Source organism: Symsagittifera roscoffensis, chromosome 6, assembly GCF_963678635.1.
Source record: "Symsagittifera roscoffensis chromosome 6, txSymRosc1.1, whole genome shotgun sequence".
In the NCBI taxonomy this organism is placed as follows: Eukaryota; Metazoa; Xenacoelomorpha; order Acoela; family Convolutidae; genus Symsagittifera; species Symsagittifera roscoffensis.
The window spans coordinates 44,586,010-44,599,663 of NC_087067.1; the positions used below are offsets into that span (position 1 = coordinate 44,586,010).

Consider the following 13,654-nt stretch of genomic DNA (forward strand, 5'->3'; position numbering starts at 1 on the left):
AATACAAAAATATTAACAAAACCAAACACATATGATGAATCACAAAACAATATAAACACATCACCCACAGCACCACAATTACCAAGCTTATATAACATTAGTATCACAAAATTTTAAAAATTTAGCACTCACAAGTACTACAAGTTCAAGACCTAATTATATACAAAACCGAATTCACCATATAGTAACACAACAATCCCAAAATGACATTTCATATGAACAAATAATCGAACAGCCCCATATCGCCACTTTTCAATCTCAAAACAATCATTTTTTTTCAGCCCACGATGAGCCGACAAGTTGGATCCTTTCACCGTTCAATTTTCCATCCAGCCAATCTTCAAAACTCAATTCTCATCATTCCACTTTTTGCTTTCCCTTCACCTGATTCACCTCACATTAACACATATTCCGGCATGAATTCTGATGCTAACTCAGAATTCAAAGTTTTTCATACAATTTCTCAATTTGATAACTCAGACTTAAAAACCCCTGATGAATTCGCAGATTCAGAATCCGGTCCCTCTACTTTTTCTCGAACCCCCCTTTCGACCCATCCACTCCCAAGCCCAAAGTGAATCCCCTTCTATCCTCTCTCACGTTTCCCAAGTGACACCAACCTACTCCCCTCTTACAGATGAACGTTCCAACAATAATTCCCCAGATAACACACAAATATCATATGTACTAAACAATCTAATAACACTGCAATAACAAGTACAACACTCTCAAATCCTTAACCTTCATCAATTATCATCAACCATAACGTCATCAAACCCACCAACTACCACACCTTCTTCAGCTTACACAACTTCTTTAGCTCAATCCTCAACATGAACTCAACCAACTTCTAGTACTAACTGTGCTTACACAAATTTCAAACGGAAATTCCCCAATCACCCGTCCCATCGAAACCCGGAACCACCCGAAATTATATAAATCACCCAGATCATACAAACACTACCAAATTTCTCCAAGTAACTTTACCCTTCTTTCCTCAATATAGATATAACCACTCCGACCCTAATGCTGAACAACCAAATTATGTAGATGAATATGTACTAATCCCTACACTTCACTGGACATCATATTATAATTTTTCAAATCCACTTGCTTTATCACTGCTTAATACACTACAGGGCATAGAAAGAAAAAAATGACATTTTTAGACTAACTAAAGCACTAACACTTCGAAGTTTCACACATGTAGGATACAAAAAAGTTATTTAAAACATTCAGCGCACCCCGAGCTAACAAGTATTACATCGAGTACTACGACCATAATATCATCAGACCTAACCAAGATCAATTCCTCGACGACGATCACTTCGCTAACCCCCAATCAACCGAAAAATTCTTCATCTGAACACCTTATCTCTTCACACTTAACACACTAGATAAAAAACACCACCACATCCTTTCAGAAGCACTTTGTGATATCCAAGCTTATGAATCATTTTATAAAAAATTTGAAACCTTTTCACAAACCCTTTACTTCCTCACACCCAAAGAACGTGATTTGCACTGTTCACACGACATCATTTAAAAAATATTCAGACACATACTTACACTTATTATCGATTCATACAAAATCTCTTTGACTTACATGAACCATCACGACAACACCATCATCGATATCAATTCATTAACTCCAAATACTTGTCACCGTTTGTTCTTAATTTCTTATATTGCATTAAAAATACTAACTTTCAAGGCATCCACCGTAACTATGACCCCATCACGCAAATGTATATAATCTGTCCCCTCACCAAAACCTTCAACGCCGAAGAATCCCTACCTTTTATTGTCCCGCATGAATACTTTCAACCTGTCGAGGTACCAATTTTAGAATTCATACACAATACTAAATATAATCACAAGCTTATTATTTTAATCCAAAACAAACTTTACGATTTTTCCATTGGCACTGAAAAACTAAAAACCATTAAAGCACTCCATTTGCTTTCGCCACTGTTTCAGACTAAAAACATCATTCGCATATTAGCAAAGCTACTAACCACATCTGATGTCATCCACGATGTTTTCTCTCATGAATTCCTTCCTGATGAATAAGTAAGTTTGAATTGATTAAATTAAAACTGACATTTTCGAAATAACACTAACCATTCTTTTTTAAATGTTTTTTCTTTTTCTTTAGTCTTCAAATCACGATCATCTACATACAGAAAAACCAAATGAAAACTCGAAACTTTTTCATAAAGTATAATCTTCTATTACCAAACCGCATTGAATGATGCAGTAAAATTTCTCGCCCACAGTAGTCAATTGTTATATAATTTCTTTTCCCAATGTAGTAAATCTAAATACAAGGAAAATCAATTATTAAAGTCAACTCCCACAAAGCAGTAAATTTAAAAAATTCAAGTAGTAAATTTATACAAAAGAAAGCAGTACTAACCTTTTAACAGACGCTTCTTTATGTTCACTCGCACAAGAATTCTATCCGAACTCGCACAGCTCGCCTACGACCAATTGTTTGAAATAATGATTTTGAAGTTTTAACTTTCACTAACAACAACTCAAACAAGCAATAACAAGTTTCAAACTTTCTTTTATTTGATTTTTAAGAAAAGGACACAACCAAAACAACAAAAGGAAAAAGCCAGTAACAAACACAACATAAAAAGTTAACACAAAACAGGACCCCATAAAAAACCAGCATGCAATCATACCTTCACTCCTGGCCTAACCCAGCAGAAGAGGACGTCCTGATCATACTTAATAGCCGGCCTAACCCACCGTACTAGAGAACACGCTTTGTGACCCACTCCCTTTTTTTGAGGAGAGCTACTCAAGGGTGAGTAACTCTTTAAGACTAACAGAACTAGAAGAAACACTTTTGCGATAAGAGCTAATTAAAGATCATAACTAAAAAACCAGAATTAACAAAAAATTAATATATGTAAATTATATAATACAGTATATAGATCATACACGACCACGAAGACGAGCATCAAGAAACTAGACGACCCCCCACACACTCAATCTGCCGAATGGCTAAACACAACTGATATGCCGCCCACAATCACAACTCAAAGGATTTGAAGTACGACTTGACTTCACAATAAAGGATTTCATTGAATCAGATCAATGACCATCTCGATGTTCAAGTATGCGTCCAGATCCGAATTACAAGGCATTCCCTCCAAACTCGATCTTCACGCCATTCGCAAACAAGGTCGAAACACAGTCAGTTTTCCGCCGAACAAGAACAAACGATCATAACAAACCATTTGGAAATCAGATCGATTTTGTTGGCGGTCACAGTCATTGTTGAATGACAAAACGATATCCACTATTCCGGCTTCCTGGAGCTTCCTTCTCCATGAACTGCATAGAAATGATGCTCGCGAAATACAAACGATCATCATCCATCCTCCATTACAGATAGAAGTTAAAGAACAAAAAACTCTGTAAGCCCCGGATGGATGGAACCAGATCCAAACTATAATTTATTATTGGTTATAATTTAGATATTTTATCCCTATAAAATATTAAAGACGAACCAATCATACTCCATCAAAGTAACAACCCATTTATTTGTAACTGCGGAAATTACTTGTAATTTCAGCACCAGAGAGATTTGAATTTAACTTACAACTTAGTTGCTTTCTCCAAGAGACCGAATCGTAAAAAGCCACTATACTCTAGATCTATTGAGACTAGGAGATATAAGAGTAGAATTAGGATCGGTATTAGACTAAGGAGTTGCACGAATCTGTCCGGCCGAAAATAAGATAGCGTGACGAGCAGACGTTGTACCCTATCTGAAATTACTCTATGAGTTGGAACATCCATTCTAACTCAAAATCTTCAAACGATTTTTTTCTAGTTTCTGCATGGTTACGAAACGGTTGTTGAACACCTGTGGAAATACTCCTGACTAATTTTTTCCCTTACCAAGTCGCCATATAACTCATTCGGTATATAACTTTTGCTCCGTTTCCAAGTTAGGATCTTTTTTCATCCGTTTGGGATCTTTTGGGATCCTAAATCGTTTTTTTCTCGGAGAAAGCTTGCTGGGGAAAAATGGCCAAACTAAATAAACTCTTGGCTGTCCTGATGCTTTTGGTAAGACCTGGTTACCTCTCGTCGAAGGGACCGGGCGAGAACATCCTTTATAAAGCGAGAGATGCATGATCTAGTTTTCACCAAGGGTTTGGACTCCAGTACTTTTGTACTGGGCCTTTCCGTTGGTCCGATAAATCCTGCACGCGCCACATTACGAGGCCAAACTGTGCACTGGATAGGCGTATATCTCTAAAAGAGCGTCCTTGTTGCGGAATCTGCTTACAATTCACAAAAAAAAACAGTTTGCCTGCACCAAAGTTTCGTGAATACACTCAATTATAATCGATTTTTTTTTCAACAAAAATGTTCTTTATTTAATCGATTATAATGGAAAATTTAGACAAAGTAATGGGTTTTTAATCTATAATAATCGATTAAAATTCATTTTTGTTTTCAAAATAACCGATAACTTTTTTGTAAATTTTTAACCATATTTTTGCAGTTTTCTGCGAAACTCGAGCGCGAACGAACGCGTCCATCAAACCTAATCACGGTTCACTACCTACCTGTGTCCCCCACTACGCAGCCTCTTGTCACCCCATCCCCCTCTCTTCCCCCACGATGCCCCACCTTCCTCCTCTACCCCCTCCCCCAATTCCCCACTAATTATCTCACGTCCCCCAATATTTCCCCCATGTCCCCGCTACCCCCTCTTCCACGTCCCCCACTATGCTCGCATCCCTCTTTTTACAGCTCATCTCACCCGCGTTGTGGTGTTTGCAAAAAAACTGAAATAAAAAAGAGTAACAAAATATGTTTTTGACTTATTATAAATAACTTATAGACGAAACCACGAAATGAATAAAACTAACAAGGATAGTCGGTCACTGTGCAAATAGCACAGAATCCGACCACAGTCTTAAAATTATACAAAAACATTTTCTCAAAATTTTGTCATTTTTTTCTGCATGTTTTGATGAAAAATCTTAATAAAAAAAATTCTCAAGTTTTGATTCCTAAAATTGCGCTAAAAACTCCAAAACCTATCTTTTCTTCTGTACAACTAAGTTTTTTCGGCTTAAATTGAGCTGAAAAAAGCTATTGTAATTACTCGAAACTAATTAGCTTAAAATTAGACCAAAAATAAAAAAAACTCAAAAACCGGTTTTTCTTGACACCGTGAAATTTTTTTTTGAATTTTTCAAATGTCGTGTGAATCATGACTGAAAGGGCGTTAAAATGATATATCACTCAACCCTGTCCGATGATTATTTATGATAGCTCATTGCGCGTGGAAAAAAACCTAACCAAATCCAAAGTTTCTCCCCATCTTTAATGGTCGGAACAATAAGTGTAAGCTTAGTATGAACAAATGAAAATAGCACACAAAAAGATAAAAAGAAACAATTCTAATCCACTGTAATAGATTACAACGGATTATATTTCGTTCGATAAAATGTTTTCCAGAGTGAATTGAAAATATCTTATTACAATTGCTTCGAAGTTTTTTTTGTATCAAAGGCAAATTGTAACCAATCTTAACTTTTTGCAAATTTTTTGTAATTTTTTAAATTTAACAATTTTTTAGCTTTTTCGTCTTAATTTACTCAAAGACAAACCAGACCAGACCAACCAGACCAAATCAAACCAGACCAAACCAAACCAAACCAGACAAGACCAGACCAGACCAGACCAAGCCAAACCAAACCAGACCAAGCCAAACCAAACCAGACCAAACCAAACCAAACCAGACCAAGCCAAACCAAACCAGACCAAGCCAAACCAAACCAGGTCAAACCAAACCAGACCAAACCAAACCACACCAAATCAAATCAGACCAAGCCAAACCAAACCAGACCAAACCGGCGGACCAAACCAAACCAGACCAAACCAAACCGGACCAAACCAAACCAGACAAAACTAAAGCAGACCAAACCAAACCAGACTAAACCAAACCACACCAAATCAGACCAAACCAAACCAAACCAGACCAAACCAAACCAGACCAAGCCAACCCAAACCAAACCAGACCAAACCAAACCAGACCAAACCGGACTAAACCAAACCAGACTAAACCAAACCAGACCATACCTAACCAATCCAAACCAAACCAGGCCAAACGAAACCAGACCAAACCAAACCAGATCAAACCAAACCAGACCGAACCAGACCAAACCAGACCAAACCAAACCAGGCCAAACCAAACCAGACCAAGATAAACCAAACCAGACCAAACGAAACTAGACCAAACCGGACCAAACAAAACCAGAGCAAACCGCATCAGACAAAATCAGACCAGACCAGACCAAACCAAACCAAACCAAACCAAACCAAACCAAACCAAACCAGAACAAACCAAACCAGACTAAATCAGACCAGAACAAACCAAACCAAATCAGAACAAACCGGACCAAACCACACCAGACCAAACCAAACCAGACCAAACCAGACCAAACCAAACCAGACCAAACCAGACCAGACCAAACCAAACCAATCCAGAACAAACCGGACCAAAACAAACCAGACCAAATCAAACCAGACCAGACCAGACCAGACCAAACCAAACCAAACCAGAACAAACCAGACCAAACCAAACCAGATCAAACCAAACCAGACCAAACCAAACCAGACCAAACCAAACCAGACCAAACCAAACCAGACCAAACCAAACCAGACCAAACCAGACCAGACCAAACCAAACCAATCCAGAACAAACCGGACCAAACCAAGCCAGACCAAATCAAACCAGACCAGACCAAACCAAACCAGACCAAACCATACCAAACCAAACCAGGCCAAACCAAATCAGACCAAACCAAACCAGGCCAAATCAAATCAGACCAAACCAAACCAGACCAAACCAAACCAGACCAAACCAGATCAAACCAAACCAGACCAAACCAAACCAGACCAAGCTAAACGAAACCAGACCAAAGCAAACCAGACCAAAACAGACCAGACCAAACAAACCAAACCAAAACAAACAGGACCGAACCTAATCGAACCAAACCAAACCAGACCAAACCAAACCAGACCAGACCAGACCAAACCAAACCAGACCAAACCAAACCAGACCAAACCAAACCAGGCCAAACCAAATCAAACCAAGCCAAACCAGACTAAACCAAACCAGACCAAACTAAACCAGACCAAACCAAACCAAACCAGACCAAACCAAACCAGACCAAACCAAACCAAACCAAACCAGACCAAACCAAACCAGACCAAGCTAAACCAAACCGACCAAACCAAATCAGACCAAACCAAACTAGACCAAACCGGACCAAACCAAACCAGACCAATCCAAACCAGATCAGACCAAACCAAACCAGGACAAACCAAATCAGACCCAACCAGACTGGACTATACCGGACGAAACCAAACCAGACCAGATCAGACCAGACCAAACCAAACTAGACCAAACCAAACCAGACCAAGCCGAATTAGACCAAATCAAACCAAAGCAAACTAGACCAAACTAAACTAGACCGAACCAAACCTGACCAAACCAAACCAAACCAAACCAGACCAGACCAAACCAGACCAGAAAAAACCAGACCAAGCCAAACCAAACCAGACCAAGCCAACCCATACCAGACCAAACCAAACCAGACTAAACAAAACCAGACCAAACCGGATCAAACCAAACCAGACCAAAGCAAACTAGACCAAACTAAACTAGACCGAACCAAACCAAACCAGACCAAACCAAACCAGACCAGACCAAACCAAACCAGACCAAACCAAACCAGACCAAACCAAACCAGGCCAAACCAAATCAAACTAAGCCAAACCAGACTAAACCAAACCAGACCAAACTAAACCAGACCAAACCAAACCAAACCAGACCAAACCAAACCAGACCAAACCAAACCAAACCAAACCAGACCAAACCAAACCAGACCAAGCTAAACCAAACCGACCAAACCAAATCAGACCAAATCAAACTAGACCAAACCAAACCAGACCGAAAAAAAAACCAGACCAAGCCAAACCAAACCTGACCAAGCCAGACCAAACCAGACCAAACCAGACTAAACGAAACCAGATCAAACCAAACCAGACCAAGCTAAACGAAACCAGACCAAACCAAACCAGACCAAACCGGACCAAACCAGAGCAAACCAAAGCAGACAAATCCAAACCAGAACAAACCAAACCAGGTCAAAACAAATCAGACCAAGCCTCGCCAGACTAAACCAAACCAGACCAAACCAAAACAAACCAAACCAAACCAAACAAAAACAGACCAAACCAAATCAGACCAATTCAAACCAGACCAAACCAATTCAGACCGAACCAACCCGGACCAAACCAAACCAGACCAGACTGAACCAGACCAAACCAAACCAGACCAAACCAAACCAGGCTTAACCAAACCAGACTAAACCAAACCAGACCAAACCGGACCAAACCAAACCAGACCAAACCAAACTAGACCAAACCAAACGAAATCAGACCAGACCAAACCAAACCAAACCAAACCAGACCAAACCAGACCAAACCAGACCAAACCAAACCAAACCAGACCACAACAATCCAGACCAAACCAAAACAGACCAAACTGGACCAAACCAAACCAGGCCAATCCAAACCAGATCAGACCAAACCAAACCAGGACAAACCAAATCAGACCCAACCAGACTGGACTATACCGGACGAAACCAAACCAGACCAGATCAGACCAGACCAAACCAAACTAGACCAAACCAAACCAGACCAAGCCGAATTAGACCAAATCAAACAAAAGCAAACTAGACCAAACTAAACTAGACCGAACCAAACCTGACCAAACCAAACCAAACCAAACCAAACCAGACCAGACCAAACCAGACCAGAAAAAACCAGACCAAGCCAAACCAAACCAGACCAAGCCAACCCATACCAGACCAAACCAAACCAGACTAAACAAAACCAGACCAAACCGGATCAAACCAAACCAGACCAAAGCAAACTAGACCAAACTAAACTAGACCGAACCAAACCAAACCAGACCAAACCAAACCAGACCAGACCAAACCAAACCAGACCAAACCAAACCAGACCAAACCAAACCAGGCCAAACCAAATCAAACTAAGCCAAACCAGACTAAACCAAACCAGACCAAACTAAACCAGACCAAACCAAACCAAACCAGACCAAACCAAACCAGACCAAACCAAACCAAACCAAACCAGACCAAACCAAACCAGACCAAGCTAAACCAAACCGACCAAACCAAATCAGACCAAATCAAACTAGACCAAACCAAACCAGACCGAAAAAAAAACCAGACCAAGCCAAACCAAACCTGACCAAGCCAGACCAAACCAGACCAAACCAGACTAAACGAAACCAGATCAAACCAAACCAGACCAAGCTAAACGAAACCAGACCAAACCAAACCAGACCAAACCGGACCAAACCAGAGCAAACCAAAGCAGACAAATCCAAACCAGAACAAACCAAACCAGGTCAAAACAAATCAGACCAAGCCTAACCAGACTAAACCAAACCAGACCAAACCAAAACAAACCAAACCAAACCAAACCAAACAAAAACAGACCAAACCAAATCAGATCAATTCAAACCAGACCAAACCAATTCAGACCGAACCAACCCGGACCAAACCAAACCAGACCAGACTGAACCAGACCAAACCAAACCAGACCAAACCAAACCAGGCTTAACCAAACCAGACCAAACCAAACCAGACCAAACCGGACCAAACCAAACCAGACCAAACCAAACTAGACCAAACCAAACGAAATCAGACCAGACCAAACCAAACCAAACCAAACCAGACCAAACCAGACCAAATCAGACCAAACCAAACCAAACCAGACCACAACAATCCAGACCAAACCAAAACAGACCAAACCGGACCAAACCAAACCAGACCAATCCAAACGAGATCAGACCAAACCAAACCAGGACAAACCAAATCAGACCCAACCAGACTGGACTATACCGGACGAAACCAAACCAGACCAGATCAGACCAGACCAAACCAAACTAGACCAAACCAAACCAGACCAAGCCGAATCAGACCAAATCAAACCAAAGCAAACTAGACCAAACTAAACTAGACCAAACTAAACTAGACCGAACCAAACCTGACCAAACCAAACCAAACCAGACCAGACCAAACCAGACCAGAAAAAACCAGACCAAGCCAAACCAAACCAGACCAAGCCAATCCATACCAGACCAAACCAAACCAGACTAAACAAAACCAGACCAAACCGGATCAAACCAAACCAGACCAAAGCAAACTAGACCAAACTAAACTAGACCGAACCAAACCTGACCAAACCAAACCAAACCAAACCAGACCAGACCAAACCAAACCAGACCAAACCAAACCAGACCAAACCAGACCAAACCAAACCAGACCACAACAATGCAGACCAAACGAAACCAGACCAAACCAAACCAGACCAAACCAAACCAGACCGAACCAATCCAGAAGACCAAACCAATCCAGACCAAACCAAACCAAACCAAACCAATTCAAACCAGACCATACCAAATCAGACCAAACCAATCCAGACCAAACCAAACCAGACCAAACCAAACCAGACCAAAAATACCAAAAATGTTACCAAAACTGTTAGTCATAGAATTTCCATTAATGGGAAAATGTTATTTATAGAGATTTGTATGGATTTGCACGACAAAAAATTTTCCATATATGAGAAACGAGACCAATCCAAACCAGACCAAACCGGAACAAACCAAACCAGATCAAACCAAACCAGACTAAGGCAAAACAGGCTAAACCAAATCAGACCAAACCAAACTATACTAAACCAAACTAGACCAAACCAAACCAAACCAAACCAGACAAAACCAAATCAGACAAAACCAAACCAGGACAAACCAAATCAGAACAAACCAAACTGGACTAAACCGGACCAAACCAAACCAGACCAAATCAGACCAAATCAGACCATACCAAACCAAACTAGACCAAACCAAACCAAACCTGACCAAACCAAACCAGACCAGACCAGACCAGACCAGACCAGACCAAACAAGACCAGTCCAAACAAAACCAGACCAAACCAAACATGACCAAACCAAATCAGACCAAACCAAACCAGGACAAACCAGACCAAATCAAACCACTCAGACCAAAACAAAACCAGACCATACCAAACCAGACCAAACCATTCCAGACCAAACCAAACCAAACCAGACCAAACCAAAGCAGACCAAACCAAACCAGACCAAAACAAATCAAACCAGACCAGACCAAACCAAACCAGACCAAACCAAACTGGACCAAACCGAAACAGACCAAACCAAATCAGACCAAGCCAAACCAGACTAAACCAAACCAGACCAAACCAAACCAGACCAAACCAGACCAAACCAAACTGGACCAAACCGAACTAGACCAAAACAAATCAGACCAAGCCAAACCAGACTAAACCAAACCATACCAAGCCAAACCAGACTAAACCAAACCAGACCAGACCAAACAAAACCAGACCAAACCAAACATGACCAAACCAAATCAGACCAAACCAAACCAGGACAAACTAGACCAAATCAAACCACTCAGACCAAAACAAAACCAGACCATACCAAACCAGGCCAAACCATTCCAGACCAGACCAAACCAAACCAAACCAAACCAGACCAAACCAAACCAGACCAAAACAAATCAAACCAGACCAGACCAAACCAAACCAGACCAAACCAAAGTGGACCAAACCGAACCAGACCAAACCAAATCAGACCAAGCCAAACCAGACTAAACCAAACCAGACCAAACCAAACCAAACCAAACCAAACCAAACCAAACCAAACCAGACCAAACCAGACCAAGCCAAACCAAACCAAACCAAACCAAACCAGATCAAAACAAACCAGACCAAACCAAACCAGACCAAACCAAACCAGACCAAGCCAAACCAAACCAGACCAAGCCAAACCAGACAAAACAACCCGAACAAAACCAGAACAAACCAAAAAAGACCAAACCAAACCAGATCAAGCCAAACGAAACCAGACCAAACCAAACAAGACCAAACCGGACCAAACCAAACCAGACCAGGCTAAACCAAACTAGACCAAACCAAACCAAACCAAACCAGACAAAACCAAATCAGACAAAATCAAACCAGGCCAAACCAAACCAGACTAAACCAAACAAGACCGAAACAAACCAGACCAAGCCAAACCAAACCAGACCAAGCCAAGCCAGACCGAACCAAACCAGACAAACGAAACCAAACAAAACCAGACCAAACCAAACGAGACCAAACCAAACCAGACCAAACCAAACCAGATCAAACCAAATCAGATCAAACCAAACCAGACTGAACCAAACAGACCAAACCAAACAAAACCAGAACAAAATAAATCACACAAAACCAAACCAAATCAGACCAAACCAGCCCAGACCAAACCAAACCAGACCAAACCAAAGCAGACCAAACCAAACCAGACCAATCCAAACCAGACCAAATCAAAGCAGACCAAGCCAAATTAAACCAGACCAAGCCAAACCAAACCAGAGCAAACCAAACCAGACCAAACCAAACCAAACCAGACCAAATCAAACCAGACCATACGAAACCAGACCAAACCAATCCAGACCAAACCAAAACTGACCAAATTAAACCAGACCAAACCGGACCAAACTAAACCAGACCAAACCAGACCAAACCAAACCAAACCAAACTAGAGCAAACCAAACCAGACAATACCAAATCAGACCAAACCAATCCAGACCAAACCAAACCAAACCAAACCAAATCAGACCAAAAATACCAAAAATGTTACCTAAACTGTTGGTCATACAATTTCCAGTTATGGGAAAATGTTATTTATAGAGACTTCATACAAATTTCTGTACGTATGGATTTGCATGACAAAAAATTTCCCATATATGAGAAACCGGACTAAACCAAACCAGACCAAATTAAACCAGACCAAACCAAACCAGACCAAATCAAACCAGACCAAACCAAACCATTCCAAAGCAAACCAGACCAAGGCAAACCAAACCAGACCAAACCAAACCAGACTAAACAAAACCAGACCAAACTGGACCAAACCGAACCAGATCAAACCAAACCAAACCAAAACAGACCAAACCAAACCAGACCAAGCCAAATCAGACCAGAGCAATCCAAACCAGACCAAACCAAACCAGACCAAACCAGACAAAACCAAATCAGACAAAATCAAACCAGGCCAAACCAAACCAGACTAAACCAAACAAGACTAAGACCAAACCAGACCAAACCAAACCATTCCAAAGCAAACCAGACCAAGGCAAACCAAACCAGACCAAACCAAACCACACTAAACAAAACCAGACCAAACTGGACCAAACCGAACCAGATCAAACCAAACCAAACCAAAACAGACCAAACCAAACCAGACCAAGCCAAATCAGACCAATCCAAACCAGATAAAGCCAAACGAAACCAGACCAATCCAAACCAGACCAAACCGGAACAAACCAAACGAAACCAGACTAAGACAAAACAGGCCAAACCAAATCAGACCAAACCAAACCAGACTAAACCAAACTAGACCAAACCAAACCAAACCAAACCAAACCAGACAAAACCAAATCAGACAAAATCAAACCAGACCAAACCAGACCAGACCAAACCAAAC

General features: G+C 40.9%; 2 protein-coding genes across 11 annotated transcripts in view; both read left to right on the top strand.

Moving 5' to 3' along the window:
- Positions 1–13,654, top strand: part of LOC134848427 (uncharacterized) — a 47,199-nt gene that overhangs the window by 4,730 nt on the left and 28,815 nt on the right. The gene's annotated exons all lie outside the window — the stretch shown is intronic.
- LOC134848768 (salivary glue protein Sgs-3-like) lies at positions 11,086–11,448 on the top strand. Its single transcript, XM_063866279.1, has one exon. The coding sequence runs from the start codon at positions 11,086–11,088 to the stop codon at positions 11,446–11,448; it is 363 nt and encodes a 120-aa protein (XP_063722349.1).

What these genes read in the sequence shown, in the direction of transcription:
- LOC134848768 (XM_063866279.1), top strand. Translation starts at nt 11,086, where the DNA reads ATGACCAAACCAAATCAGACCAAACCAAACCAGGACAAACCAGACCAA.